Source organism: Sarcophilus harrisii, chromosome 1, assembly GCF_902635505.1.
Source record: "Sarcophilus harrisii chromosome 1, mSarHar1.11, whole genome shotgun sequence".
Taxonomy (NCBI): Eukaryota; Metazoa; Chordata; class Mammalia; order Dasyuromorphia; family Dasyuridae; genus Sarcophilus; species Sarcophilus harrisii.
In genome coordinates, this window is record NC_045426.1 from 715,534,983 (window position 1) to 715,549,894 (window position 14,912).

At 47.4% G+C, this 14,912-nt stretch overlaps 2 protein-coding genes across 2 annotated transcripts in view; both read right to left on the reverse strand.

The window, feature by feature from the left end:
- LOC111719283 (zinc finger protein 345) overlaps nucleotides 1-14,912 on the reverse strand; it is a 369,988-nt gene that overhangs the window by 172,731 nt on the left and 182,345 nt on the right. The window lies entirely within an intron of this gene.
- LOC100915658 (zinc finger protein 883) lies at nucleotides 1,944-10,821 on the reverse strand. The gene is made up of 5 exons (XM_031958173.1): nucleotides 10,406-10,821; nucleotides 8,818-8,944; nucleotides 8,301-8,387; nucleotides 6,426-6,561; nucleotides 1,944-3,828 (listed from the first exon to the last, which is right to left on the reverse strand). The coding sequence occupies exons 1-5, from the start codon at nucleotides 10,439-10,441 to the stop codon at nucleotides 2,181-2,183; spliced, it is 2,034 nt and encodes a 677-aa protein (XP_031814033.1). The 5' UTR covers nucleotides 10,442-10,821; the 3' UTR covers nucleotides 1,944-2,180.

The following is a 14,912-nucleotide window of genomic DNA, read 5'->3' on the forward strand; positions in this document are numbered from 1 at the left end:
CTTCCTCTTATAACCACCACTGGCCGTATTTTTCCGTTTTTATTTCTTAGGGTTCACTGCGGTTGTGGTAACCTCTCTGACTTGGTCATTGGTTTTCAGACTTCACAGCAATAAAGCTCGTGCTTATTCTAGATTCTCAGGCACTGACTTCATGTAGATCCTCGAACCCGGATCTTGAGTCAGAAGGCCAGTAAGGCAGAGAAATTCTATTTCTTTTCATCAGGAAACTAAAATGTCGTCTGTGTATGTATGTATGTATATATATATATATATATATATATATATATATATATATATATATATATATATAGCACCCCCACACATTTAGTTTTTATATATTCACAAACAACCCTTCCCAGATGGCTCCAAAGACTTTGCCAAGCTGCCAGAGGTTCAGGGACCCAGAGGAGCCCTGTACACTCAGTTGGGGGGGGAGGGAAGATAATAAGGCTGCCCAATCTGACTGTCTGGGGATCTTGGGGCTAAACAGAGCCACCGACTCTCTCACAGCTTAGCAGAGCTGCGCAGACCAGAGTTTCATTGGAAACAGAGACAGCAATGAGGAGTTTGGGGGATTAGGCCGGGGGAGAGTCCTGGGGACTGCAATCAGAGCCGTAGAGGGAAAAGTGCATGAGTGAAAGAGAGGTAAGCAGGGAGGGCCACAGAGTTTGGTAACCAATTAGACCTGGGAGTTAGGGAGGGAGGGAGAGCTGTGGGTTTGGGAACTTGGGAGCCTGGACCTTTGACAGAAATAGCAAAGTTCAGAAAAGGAGAGAATTGGGAGCAAGTTAACTTCTAGAAATGACTGCAGTGACCAAAGGCATGAGTAAAACGTTTGTAAAGGAATTTCCTTTTAATGGGTTCAGAGTTGTGCAGTACTTGTGCCAGATGGCAAAATTTGATACAGAAAAGACATGCATGATTGAGGGGACAGGGTGAGGGACATTAGTCTTAGATGTGGAAAAAGTCTGGATCACGGATTAATTCTATTGAATCTCTGATCTTTGATTCATTACAATATTAGGAAGCATTTTTAGAAATGCTCACCGTGCCACCCCCCCAAACAGTCTCTACCCTGAAGAAACCAACATTCAAATGTGGGAGGCATGGATAAATCAGTAGGAACGATATCAATATCAAGCTGATGGGGGACAATTTTAGAGGGGAAGGCCCTTTAGTGGATCCTTAATGGAAACCAGGATTAGGGTCTCAGCATGGCAGGGAAAGCCTTCCCAGCCTGAGAAAAAGGCAGTAGGGGGACAAAAGGTCCTGGGTTTAAGGAAAGGTAAATTGTGCTTCAAGGGGACTCAAATATAAAAGGATTAGAAAAGTAGAAAAGGATCAGGTTGCGGTGAATTGTAAAGGTAAAATAGGGAATCGCTAAGGAGAAGACGTATGGTGTCCTCGGACTGTGCTTTGGCAATTTTGTGTGTGGCGTGGAACAGTACAGACTTGGGCCGGTGAGACAAAACATAAGACTGCTGCAATAATCCAGGAGGAAGGGGATGAGAGCTGGACGAGGGCAGTGACTGTGGGAAGAAGGGCAGGGAACAAAGGGCAGAGCTGGTGAGAAAGAAACAACAAATTTGGCAAGTGAAGAGACGGAACGACGTCAAGAGTGCAACCCTAGGAGACTGGATGATGGTGATGTCCTCAAGGGTCATGGGGATAGTGGGAAGCGGGCCGGCCACCCCAGGCCAGGAGAATGAGTTCTGCAGGACACTCAGAAGGGCAGTGGGTGCATTCAGATGAAAGGAACAGCAAATCCTCACTGCTGCCACAACAGTCATTTCCCCCATTTCAACACCAACAAAATGGAAATAATGGGAAATCCTTAGACATTCTGAACTTAAAGGCCATTTCAAAAAGGGAAAAGGCCCAGCATAACCCTGCTCAAGGTCACCCTGTGCCTTCATTTTCATGGCTTTTACTTATTTCTCACCAAGATCTTTTTGTTTTTAACATGGTAATTACCCAAAAAGGGCTGAGGGACATTCCCAACAGAGCAAATATAAGGAAAAGAGATTAGAGTCCAGGACAGAATCTTGGAGAACAATGAACTTAACGAGTATGGGGAAAAAGCCAAGACACAACAAAAACAGAGAATGTACAGTTAAAGATGCAGGAGGAAAGCTTTTAACTCTGATGAACTAAAGGCAAAGAAGGAGAGAACTAAGTACTTAATTGTTGAAAGAAGATAAAGGAGGATAAGATTTCTTTCTTGAATGAATTCTCTGATGTACAAGAAGCTGGGATCTCTGACTGAAGGCCTTCCCACACTCATCACATTCATACGGTTTCTCTCCAGAATGAATTCTTTGATGGACAGTGAGTTGGGACCTTTGGCTAAAGGCCTTCCCACACTCATTGCATTCATAAGGTTTCTCTCCAGTGTGAATCCTCTGATGCCGAGTGAGATCTGTTGTGCGGATGAAGGCCTTCCCACATTCACTGCACTCATAAGGTTTCTCTCCTGTGTGAATTTTCTGATGTACAGTAAGCTGTGATCTCTGCCTGAAGGCCTTGCCACAGTCAATGCAGTCAAAAGGTTTCTCCCCAGTGTGAATTCGCCAATGTAGGATGAGCTGTGAGCTCCCATGGAAGGCTTTCCCACATTCAAAACACTCAAAACGTTTCTCTCCAGGATGAATCCTCTCCTGTAGAGTAAGCTGTGATGTTCCATGGAAGGTCTTCTCACATTCTAAATATTCTAAAGTTTTTTCTCGGCTATGAATTCTCTTATGTAGAGTGAGACGTTTTCTCACACTAAAGGTCTTTCCACATTCGTTACATTCAAAAGGCTTCTCTCCAGTGTGAATTCTCTGATGCTGAGTAAGACTTGTCTTCAAACGGAAGGTCTTCCCACATTCGTTACATTCATAAGGTTTCTCTCCTGTATGAATTCTTTGATGTACAATAAGATGTGAGCTATGGCTGAAGGGCTTCCCACATTCATTACATTCATAAGGTTTCTCTCCAGTATGAGTGGTTTGATGTTGAATAAGTCCTGAGCTACTTCTGAAAGCCTTTGCACATTCGTTACACTCATAAGGCTTCTCTCCAGTATGGATTCTTTTATGTACAATAAGTTGTGAACTCTTGCTAAAGGCTTTCCCACATTCACTACATTCATAGGGTTTCTCTCCAGTGTGGATTCTCTGATGGACAGTAAGTCGTGAGCTCCTACTGAAGGCCTTTCCACATTCATTGCATTCATAAGGTTTCTCTCCTGTGTGAATTCTCTGATGTTCATTAAGGCTTGATCTCTGGTGAAAAGCCTTCCCACACTCACTGCATCCATAAGGTTTCTCTCCAGTGTGAATTCTCTGATGCTGAGTAAGGTGGGAGCTCCAGTGGAAAGCCTTTCCACATTCAAAACACTCATAAGGTTTCTCTCTGGTGTGAAGTTTCTGATGTCGAGTGAGATCTGTCCTCAAACTGAAGCCTTTTCCACACTCGTTACACTCGTAAGGTCTCTCCCCAGTATGAGTTGTCTGATGTTGAATAAGCCCGGTTTTCACAATAAAGGCTTTCCCACACTCATTACATTCATAAGGTCTTTCTCCTGTGTGAAGTCTCTGGTGCTGAGTAAGGTGTGATCGCTGATTGAAGGCCTTCAGACAGTCACTGCACTCAAAAGGTTTCTCTCTGGTGTGAATTCTCTGATGTCGAGTAAGACCTGTTCTCACACTGAAGGTCTTCCCACATTCTTCACATTCATGAAGTTTCTTGCTAGGGTGGATTTTCGGGTAAACGGTAAGTTGTGAGCTCTTGTGGAAAGCTTTCTCATATTTATTACATTTATAGGATTTTTCAGGAGTATGAATTCTGTGAAGGGAAAGGATGAACTGTGGTTAAAAATTTTCATACATTTATTACATTTAAATGTAATAAAACTCAGATGCAGCATTCCATACTCATGATCCCCTATCTCTGGAAAGAAGCTAGGAGAAATTAGACTCTATAAATTTTTGTTTGTTGTTTGTTTTTGCAAGGTAATTGGGGTTGTGACTAGCCCAGATCAATAGTTATTTCTTTATCATCATTATTATTATTATTATTTTGGCTGAGGCAATTGGGGTTAAGTGACTTGCCCAAGGTCACACAGCCAGGAAGTGTTAAGTGTCTGAGACCAGATTTTAACTCAGGTCCTCCTGACTTTCGGGGTGCCCCCAATAATTATTTCTTTAGGAACCAAATTGCTTTCCTACAGAGACTCTTCATTGAGGGAAGAAAATTAGTCACAGACTATAGCTTTTGACATATTTTTGCAGTTCTTACTTTATTGAGATTTTTCCTTAGGACAAAGGAATATTAGAATGTCTAACTTTTTTCCCATCATTGTTATATTTATCATGGTGATCTGTGATCAGTGATTTTCTTTTTTTTTAAATGAAAGCTTTTTATTTTTCAAAACATATGCATGGGCAATTTTTTAACATTAGTCCTTGTAAAACCTGATGTTCCAATTTCCCCTCTTTTCCTCCATGTCTTCCCCTAGATAGGAAGTAGTCCAATATATGTTAAACATGGTAGAAATATATGTTAAATCCAATATATGCATATATTTTATACAATTATTGTGTTACACAAGAAAAATCAAATCAAACCAGTAAAAAAAAAGAAATAGAAATAAAATGCAAGCAAGCAACAATGAAAAGAGTGAAAATACTATTTTGTGAACCACACAGAATATCTCATTTCTTAGAACACATCTCTTGGGACATCTTTTCTTTAACCTTAGGGGAAGCATATTCCGAAATTCTTCTCTAACATCTTTTCTAAAGTCCTAACCAGTCTTTAAAGCAGAGGTTCATAACTTGTTTTGGTATGTTGGACCAACCCTGTGGCAATCTAGGGAAGCCTAAGAACTCCTCAGAATCATTTTTTTTTTTAATGTACAAAATAAAATACTTAGGATTGCAAAGGAAATCAATTATAATAAAGTTATCAAAATATCTTTAAAAATAAATTCACAAGAACAGCTAGATGGTTCAGTGGTTAGAGCAATGGAGAAAGGAGGATCCGAGTTCAAATCTGCCCTCAGACACTTAATACTATCTAGCTTGTGACCCTGGGCAAGTCACTTAATCCCAGTTGCCTCTCCCACAAAAAAATATATTCACAGGTATGAGGTTAGAAACTTCTGTTCAAAAAGAGAAATCATTGAACCAAATCAGTTCCAATGGAGCAGTAATGAACTGAACCAGCTACACCCAGCAAAAGAACTCTGGGAGATGACTAAGAACCATTACATTGAATTCCCAATCCCTATATTTTTGCCCATCTGCATTTTAGATTTCCTACACAGGCTAATTGTACAATATTTCAGAGTCCAATTCTTTTTGTACAGCAAAATAACAGTTTGGTCATGTATACTTATTGTGTATCTAATTTATACTCTAATATATTTAACATCTGCTGGTCATCCTGCCATCTAGGGGAAGGGGTAGGGGAAAGGAGGGGAAAAATTGGACCAAAAGGTTTGGCAATTGTCAATGTTGTAAAATTACCCATATATATAACTCTTAAATAAAAAGCTATGAAATAAAAAAAAAAAAAGAGAGAAAGAGAGAAATCATTAGAAAAAGTTCAGAGAGCAATCTGATCCTTTGTGACTGGATAAGGGCAGAAGCTCCTTGGCTGGAGCTGTCAAGAGAATGACAGTCCAGATTCCCAGACCATTTTAAGTTAGCACTTTACTGTCTGATGAATTAAAGACTGTTCCCAATATTCTCTTTATAAACTGAACTGTGAAATTGTTTTTGTTTCTAAATACTTTAAATGTATAAAGTGGAAATGCAGAATTTCCACTAAAACTGCAGCATTTGCATCCAATCCAGAGAGAGAACTTTGGAGATGGAATGAGGCTCAAAGCATAGTATTTTCTTTTTTTGTTGTTATTGTTTACTTCTTTTTTTTTTTCTTTCTCATTTTTTTCCCCTTTTGATCTGATTTTTCCGACAGAAGAGGATGAATATAGAAATACATTTAGAAGAATTGCATGTGTTTAACCTATATTGGATTGCTTGCTGTCTTGAGAAGGGGAGAGGGGAGAGGGAGAAAAATTTGGAACAGGAGGTTTTGCATAGGTGAATATTGAAAACTATCTTTGTGTATATTTGGAAAAATAAAATACCATTTTGCAAAAGTAATGGAAAAATGTAATGATGTAAATTAACCCTAAGAAAAAATAAAATAAAATTGAGATAATTCATAAAAATGAATAAATTTGAAATTAAAAAAAACACGTTATATACCATGCTTAAAAAAAAACAAAACTCTAAAAATCTCCCTTCAAACCCCAATGTCCATACATGTTGTTATGTATAAATGCACACAAAATCACAGGCACACAGACACATACACACACTTTGATAAAAGTGCCACTAAATAGTACAGAGGACCATTTTCCTCCCTCCTACCTGACATCATGTTCTGAAGCTGCTTCCCACTGGGACACACACAAATGACCTCTTGTGAGTTGCTCCAAGGTTGATTTTTCCAGAAAAGTGCCAAGCTTTGGAGCTGACTCTTCGGCACCGGACTCTGTTCCCCAATCTGGGAAAAAAAAAAGATAAAAGCTGCTGTTTTCTCAGCTGGAAGAAAGGTAACTCCTACTTTCTCAGACCTGTCTTCTGAGTCCTGAGCAAGAAAAAGGATGGCCAGAAGTTTCTCTAAAAGCACTTATTAAGCACCTACTACATGCTAGGCATTGTGTTAAGTGCTGAGGACACAAATAAAGGCAAAAAAAGGCAGCCCCTGTCCTCAGGAAGCACTGGATTAACTGCAGAGACAATGGCTACAAGCAAAGGGGACTACAAATACAGCTCCCTTCCACGGTCCCTGAGCTCAGGAGGAAAGAGTCTGTGCCCGTGAGGGCCGGCAGCAGCCCAGGAGCCCGCATGGGCTCCACCTCTGATTGATCCAAGTCCATAAGGCTGAAAGCTGCAAGGTACTGAGCCACGGCAGGGCTGCCCCCCAGATGGGGCAGGTAGGGCTGGGGGGATCCAGGTCCAGGGGAGGGGTGGACCCCTGGGGGGTCCTCTCACTTCTCCTCCTGAGCCGGTCCTGTCCCAAACCCTTATCTATCCGCTCTGAGCACTGTGGGGCTTTGGTTTCAGCCGCTTCCTGAGTCACCAGCTCCTGAAGGGGCCCAAGACTAGGCAAGGACCAAACAGCCCCCATTTCCCCCAAAGGCCTTTGAGACCTGGTGGAGGACGGCCTCAAGGACCAGAGTGGTCTTGGTCCTCTTTCCCAGAGCTCTGGGACCTGCAGGCCAGGGTGCTTCTGCTTTGTCAACCTGGATTTTAGGTAACAACGTCTGGAAGGGGGCACTATGGGGAGTCACTAGTACTGGGGGCAAACCATAGGAGGAATGGCAACTGCATAGCTGGCTCCAAACCCCAACTTTGGAAGGGAAGGATGAGGGAAATGGGGCTGAAGGATGTCCCCAAAAAGGATGTTGGGGCTTTAGGGAGTTGGAGACGGGAGCACTGAATGCTGCTGCGGGGGAACCCTGCTTCCAGGAGTTTCAGGGGGCAGAACAGGGAAGGGGACAGCCGCCACCCTCTCCTTCCCAGCACCAGGACCAATTCTGGGACCCCTAAACTGGGAAGAAAAAAATGACAAGATGGAGCACCCGGAGATGCACCACCAGGCTGTTGAAAGGTCTTGAGAGCACGTCACTTGGGATCCATTGAAGGAAGGAGGATTCATAGATTTCCGAGAGCTGTTCCAACCTTTAATGAGCTGCTGTGAAAGGGGAGGGATCATGCCTCCTCTGCTGGACCAATGGCGTCACAAGGGAGCAGGTGCAAGTGCTGGACGCGTCCAAAAACGAGTGGTCAGTGACGGGCTCCTGACGTCTCCTCTCATTGCGAGGGTCTTGTCACATGACAATTCTATGTCCCCTGAGATCTGACCCCGATGCGCTGACCTGCCAGGCTCCTGGAGCCAGACTGACCCCCAACAAGTCAGCCGTTCGCCTGAGCTCTGGACCGCCTGAGCAGCTGGTGATCGATGGCTTCCTCAACGTCACTGATAGCCATTACTTCAGGCCTGATTCCGAGAGACATCCCAGGGCAGCCCCGCTGGAGAGCTCCTGCACGCTGACCCTGTCTCCTGGATCACTGGTCACTGAACCCCACCATACCGTGGTGGAGTCCATAACCCCCCATGTTCTTCGCAATCCAGACCGAGTCAAGAATCTAGGGATCCAGAGGGAACGCCATTCTGCACAGGCCCCCGAGGAACACACCCAGAGCTCTTGGTGGCCACGACCCAGGGCCCAGTCTCACCTGCACTGCCGAGGTCTCCCCCTGGCGACCTTGGGGCTTCCCCCCTCTCCAGCCGGGAGATCACGTCTGGCTTGGACATGGCCAGGCCTGTCAAATGAAAACACAAAAATGGTGACTCCAGTGTCATCCCTTCCTCGCTCTGAGAGATCCAGCCGAGGCGGGGAAGGATGCTGGGGACGGTGGCCCCAAGAGCAGGGAGCAGGGATGGGACTCTGGACCCCAGGGAGGGTCTGGCTCTGAGAGAACCAGCCGAGATGGGGAAGGATGCCAGGGATGATGGCCCCAAAAGCAGGGAGCAGGGATGGGACCCTGGATCCCGGGGGGGCGGGGAGGGAGGGGTCCAGCTCAGAGAGAGGCTGTCAACGTCTCTGGGAAGTTCCTGGGAAGACCAAGGGGATCCTGGGCCTGAGGAGGAGGGGCGGCCTCAGGGACCACCCTGGCAGGCCATCTTCAGAGGCCCGGGACCACCCCCTGGGAGAGGGAAGCCAGTGCTCCTGGGGGTGGCCAGGGTCCTCACCCAGGCAGACCAGGTTCCCGTAGTTCTCGAGCATGACCTCGCGGTACATCTCCTTCTGAGGGGGGCACAAGCACCCCCACTCCTCCAGGGTGAAGTCCACGGCCACATCACTGAAGGTCACCGACTCCTGAAATGCCAGAGACAAGTGAGCTCACTCAGCCAATGTGGGAAGCTGGGGATTCGGGTCGCAGCCTTCTGGAGTCGCTCTGAGCCCAGGTTCGGACCCGACTCAGAATCGTGTGACTCTGGGCTCCCAATGGCCTAAAGGCCCAGCCTTTGTGGGGGCCCGGCCAGCTTCCGAGGGCTGACCACTACGGCCTGGCCCCTCGGGGAGGACGGCTTCCTCTGCTTCTCTGCGGCGCCAGGGCCAGCTCTCCGGTCAGCACGAGGCCGCCTGAAGGCAGACAGGGCAGGGGCCAAGCTCCCCGGGCCTCTCCAGGTCCTTCAGCGGAAGGTCCGCGGGCCCCTCCCTGTCCTGGCTGCCCTGCTCTGCTTGCTCCCATGCCCGAGGAGGCCGAGGCCGGCAGGACTGCCAGACACCGGACTCTGCCTGGCCCACAAAACAGGTCAAGGGAGGAAGGCTCAAGGAGAGCTGTCGTCAAAGAAAGACCCACAAGCGGTCAAGGGCTGGGCCTGGCGGGCAAGTCCAGCCTCAACTATTTGCCAGCTTCATGGCCCAAGGCAGTCCGGCTGCCAGCCTCAGTTTCCTCAGCTCTCAAACGGGATCACAGCAGCGCCCCTCCCAGAGTGGGGGACGCTTTCCCAGTCGGTACTAGTTCTCTCAGAATAACAGGATACTGCCCAGGCCCCTCAGCTCTAGAAGGTGACAGGTGCAAAGAGGAAAATCACACCCCCCAAAGGGGGGACATTTGAGTTAAATAGTCCAGCTCTTCAGATGACCCAGAGAAGGGAAGGAGGAATAGGGAGGGAGGCAGCAGAGGGGGAAAGGCTCACAGGGGCAGGGCAATGGAGGGAGCAGTGGGGAAGCCCCCAGCTGGTGGGGGCCATGGGGAAGGGGGGAGTAGAAGGGGCGGCAGGGAAGCCCCCGCTGATGGAGTTGGGGAAGGGGAGTAGAAGGGGCGGCAGGGAAGCCCCCAGCTGGGGGGGGCCATGAGGAAGGGGGGTGGAGGGGCGGCAGGGAAGCCCCCAGCTGGTGGGGGCCATGAGGAAGGGGAGTAGAAGGGGCGGCAGGGAAGCCCCCCCCGAGGGGGGCGGAAGGGGGGAGAAGGGCGGAGGAAGCCCCAGCGGTGGGGCTGGGGAAGGGGAGAAGGCGCAGGGAAGCCCCGCCGATGGAGCGGGGAAGGGAGAGAAGGGCGGCAGGGAAGCCCCCAGCTGGGGGGGGCCATGAGGAAGGGGGGTGGAGGGGCGGCAGGGAAGCCCCCAGCTGGTGGGGACCATGAGGAAGGGGAGTAGAAGGGGCGGCAGGGAAGCCCCCAGCTGGGGGGGGGGCCACGCGGGCCAGAGGCTCGTTAGCGTGCTGGGACCCCCTCCCCATGGCTGGGGGACACCTGGGGGACGGGGTTGGGGTCCGGGCTCCAGGCTTTCCTTGGGCTCCTTCCCCCAGTCACTGCATCCCTGGCAGACTCACCTGGAGGGCGTCGGCGGGCGGGAACCTCGGGGCCATCCCTGCGGGTGAGGGAGGGCAGAACAGCCGGAGGGAAAGACGGTCACGCCCCCGGAGGGCAGGTCTTCCAGGCGGCTCCTGATTGGAGCCCAGACTGACCCACCCCCTTCGTGCTGACCAATGGGCGCGCCCCCTCGCGGGAGAGCGTGGCTGCAGAAGCACCTTGGGGAGGACTGACTGCGCAAGCGCGGCTCCCCTCCCCCTTCCCTTCCAAAAGCTCCGGAAGCCTGTGCCGGGTGCTTCGGCTCTCCCGCTCTCTTCCCTCGGCCGGGCCGCCGGCTCTAGCTCGGATTCACCCCAGCCCTGGACTCGAGGGCTCGGGCTGCGGCTGCTGCCAAGGCCGCAGTGGCGTCCACCCAGCAGAGGATGGAAGTGACGTAAACCGTGGAAGCCGAGCAGCCCTCTCCACCCACTCCAGCCGGAAGCCAGGGAGAGTTGTCGGCGGGTCTCTGGGAAATGTAGTCCCGAGGCTCAAGCTCCATGTGCGCATGCCTGAAGTGCTGGCCCGCCCTGCTTAGCCCCGAATCCGCCTCCGGGCGAGGGAAAGGCGCCGCCTTCCCTGAACCGCACTTGGCGTCCCCGCCCCCAAGTTATGGAAGCGGCTGTGGCCTATTGGGCAGGCAGCGTCGCGAGGCTCCGACGGAAAGGCCTGAAGCACGCCTGGCATGGAAGGCCGCCCCCACCCGAGAGTGCCCCCACCCTGGCTACCCTGACCCCGCAGACCCCCCCCCCCCCCCCCCTCCCCGCGTGCGGAAGGGTCCCGTAGGCTCCCCGCTCCTCCCGAAGGCGTGTTCTTTGCCACCTTGTTTCTTTCCTCTGCATGGATGAGATTCCAAAGGAATTCCGGAAATTAAAGGATATTGCTTCAGACAAAGACGCTCAGTGTCCACCAAGAAAGCTCTGCTGTGTTTCCCCATGGCTGAGCGCGTGGGTGGCCAACCCGCTCAATGAGGCTCTTCCAAGTGGTTTATTTTCAGTGAACTGAGTAAGTTCCAGTAAAAAATGACTCAAGATATTTTGCCCTTGAAGAATTGCCCGGTGCCTCAGGATTAGACGCTGGGCTTTCTCTAAAGCTTATCACGGTTCATCCTCAGGCAAATGCATGCGGAACCTGCACTGAGACATGGAGGATTTTCTATATCGTTGCCAATCAACAGGAAGGAGAATCCCTCAGCATCCTCAGAGAGAGCTCCCCTCAGCAGGGGAAGCTTGGTCCCACTCAGCCGCAGCCTTCTCATTAGTCAGCCCCCTGAGTGCCTTCCTTAGTCACAGGTGCTGAAATGGGTGTCTGGGTCACCAGACTGGAGGCGGGTCTCAGACTGCCTGAGCGTCGTGGCCGATGGGTTCTCCGTGGCATCAAAGAGCGCCTCTGTGCCAACAACTCCATGACCAGGGAGACCCCAGAACTAACATATCAGCTACGGTTTGCCCATCACGTGGAAGAAAACTGTGACAACGGTGAGAGGAGATAGGCAATTCTACCCCTTGAACATCTACAGATTCACTTTATTGAATTGTCAAAATCTTTGGGCTACAGCTACGCGTTGGTGTGCAGAGACCAGTTGAGCCGCTGCCCATGGCCCAGTAAACATTGTAGAGTGAAAATTTAATATTGATTTTTGTTTCTTACAATTGATTTTACTTTGTAGGTGATTTGTTTCTAAACCTCTGTCTCGGTTTGAAGAAGCTTCTGAGTTCAAAGGTTGAGACTCACTAATGCCAAGAGTTTAAACTTTCCAATAATCACTGTTAAAGAAAAACCTCTATTTTAGAGGTTCAGTACTCTCAGAAAACATCATCGCCTTCAAGGTTTGTGTGATATCTTTGAGAACTGGACTAACTGACCTTTCTGAGCCCTACTCTTGTCAAGGATGATATTATCTACTCCCCAGTCACCAGCATTTCTACCTTCTTGGGTCCCTGTCCGTGATGTTAGGATGCAGTTAGGACCCATAAAAATTCACAAAAACATTCCTTAGAGATAGAAGTGGTCTCAGTACTACATATGCATATGACCACCTTCCTTAAAGTAATCAATTATGATCCTCACACTTCTGACACTGGCTGATTATTTTCTTTTTGTACTGTTTTTTGTCCTATGCTTATAAAAATGTTGCAGCTTCATTTTGGGGTCTTCTGACTTTTTGAGTCTATGAAGAGACCTGCTTTATTGGTAGTTTCCACCTCTACTAATAAATCATAATTTTGCTCAGACAAGCTTACCTTCGGTTATCTTTTTCTTGCATGTGATATTTAACAAAAAGATTAACAAATGGTGGTAGTGGGAGGATTTGGCAAGGAGAAACCTCCTCCCCAGATCCCTTGAGGAAAAAAAAAAACAAAAAACTCTTCCTTCTTGTGGGTCCAAGTGTAATATTTTTCCACTAAGGGAGAATTTCTCTGTTAGGGATTCTGTGACCCGGGACAAGTTCTCTAGCTAAATATTGGATAGTCAAATCTTGGACAGTCAAATCTTTTCTGAGCAATGTTGGAATTCATTTGCTATATTTGAGGTTTATTTTGAATTTCTGTTTGCATTAACATTTGCAGCTATTGATTTTGGAATTAAGTTGGAGATATATATGTATGTGTGTGTACTAGGATTAGGGTTATAAATATTTATATATATATATATATATGTATATATATATATTCATTTATAAATATGTCTGTGATGAGGTCTAGATATGGGGTACTTAAATGAAATTAGGCTTTAATTGAGGTCTAGTGGCAGGTTCGGGGTACAAGGAGTCAAATGGAGCTCCCCTGAAACCCCTTTGGATTCGGCGCAAGGATACGGAGTTAATGAAATCTAGTAGCGGCTTGAGAATTCCCAATAAAGGAATTTATTGGCCTGAAAAGCTAGATTGATAAAAGAGGTTTACTATGGGGTTTGGAAGTAAGGTTAAAGTATAGTTAAGGAAATAAGTGAAGGTAGAAATAAGAAGGGCACTGGAAACAGGGTTCCAGTGAACAGAGGGTCTTAGCATGCCAGGCATAAGGCTGGCATGTTTGGAACCTCTGCCAAGAGAGGATTCCAGCTTAACTCTTTTATAATGAGAGATTTAGCTAAAGGGGCCTGTGGGTGGAGTCCCAAGTTGGCTCAGATCCCGGTGGGGCTGGGACAGTCCCGGATCTTCTATTGGAATTCAAAGGGACCAGGATTTATGAATCAAAAGGTCCTGGATTGATAATGCATCAACTAGAAGGGTTTGGGAATCAGAAAGAAAGGAATAATCCATTCTTAAAGGAACCACACCTGCAGCAACTAAGGGAGTCCCAATGCTCCCAGAAGGCTTTCATGGACCTGAAACAATTATCCACCCAGAAACATCATTTGATTTAGCCAGGATCCTGGATAAAATAGTCTTTTGGGCATTTAAAAACAACAATAAAAAAAATTTTATCATCAGCTAGTGCTTCCCTTTTTTCTTTCTCTCATTTTTTATTTCTTTAATCTGATTTTTCTTATGCAGCATCATAAATGTGGCAATATGTATGGTAGAATTGCACGTTTCACTATTTGGATTCCTTGTGGTCTAGGGGAGGAGGTGGGGGGAACGGAGTGAAGGAATATTCCCTATGCCTGAGTAAGTTCACTCTGTCCTTTAGTTGACTTCTCAAGGAATGTATCCTGTATGCGTTGGCTGCTTATCTATGTTGCAGGAACTAGCCCCTCCTGGAACTCCAGGACAGTACTTGGGAGAAATGGCTAATCTCCCATGTACGTCATTAATTAGTTACAACCCTGTGGCCCCTCATAGTATCTCCTTAATGAGCTAACACATCTGTATTCCCATGGCCAAAAGCCAAGAAAATGGACCGAAGCCCCAAACCCCTGGCCCATCCATATCCCAAATTCTCGGCTCAAAGCCTTCTTTGTCTGCAACCCCATAAAAGCCCTTGTTCTGAAATAGCTCATTGGAATCTCACCCTTGGAGAGGACGCTCTGCTGGGACCCTCCCATTCAGGACTCTAGGCTGCACTTCCGGGATTCTCCAGCCAGAGGATCAGAGTCGGTGCTCCCCCGAATTGGTGATGTTTTCTCTCTCTTTTTTATCTCTTCTGATTATTGTATTAATAATTGTAGTGTGTCTAGTTATTATCCTTATATGCTGGGTTTTGTTATTGCAAAAGGTCTATGCTGCTTTTAGGTGTTATTAAAGTTTTTTTATATTTGGCTTCTGAAGCACATGAGTCATTTGTGAGAGCTAATTCAAACTTTAAAATCTTACAACACGGAGGGAGAAAAAATTTGGAACACAAGGTTTTGAAGGGTGAATGTTGAAAACTATCATTGTATGTATTTTGAAAATAACTATTAAAAGAGACACACAGAGAGAGAGAGAGACAGGCAGACAGACAGAAAGGTGCTTGGTATCTGATACCTCATCCTGCCAGGTGATCTTCAGAATCTTCCTAAGACAATTCATATAGAAACGATTCATTTCTTGGAATGGTGCTGTTGTTA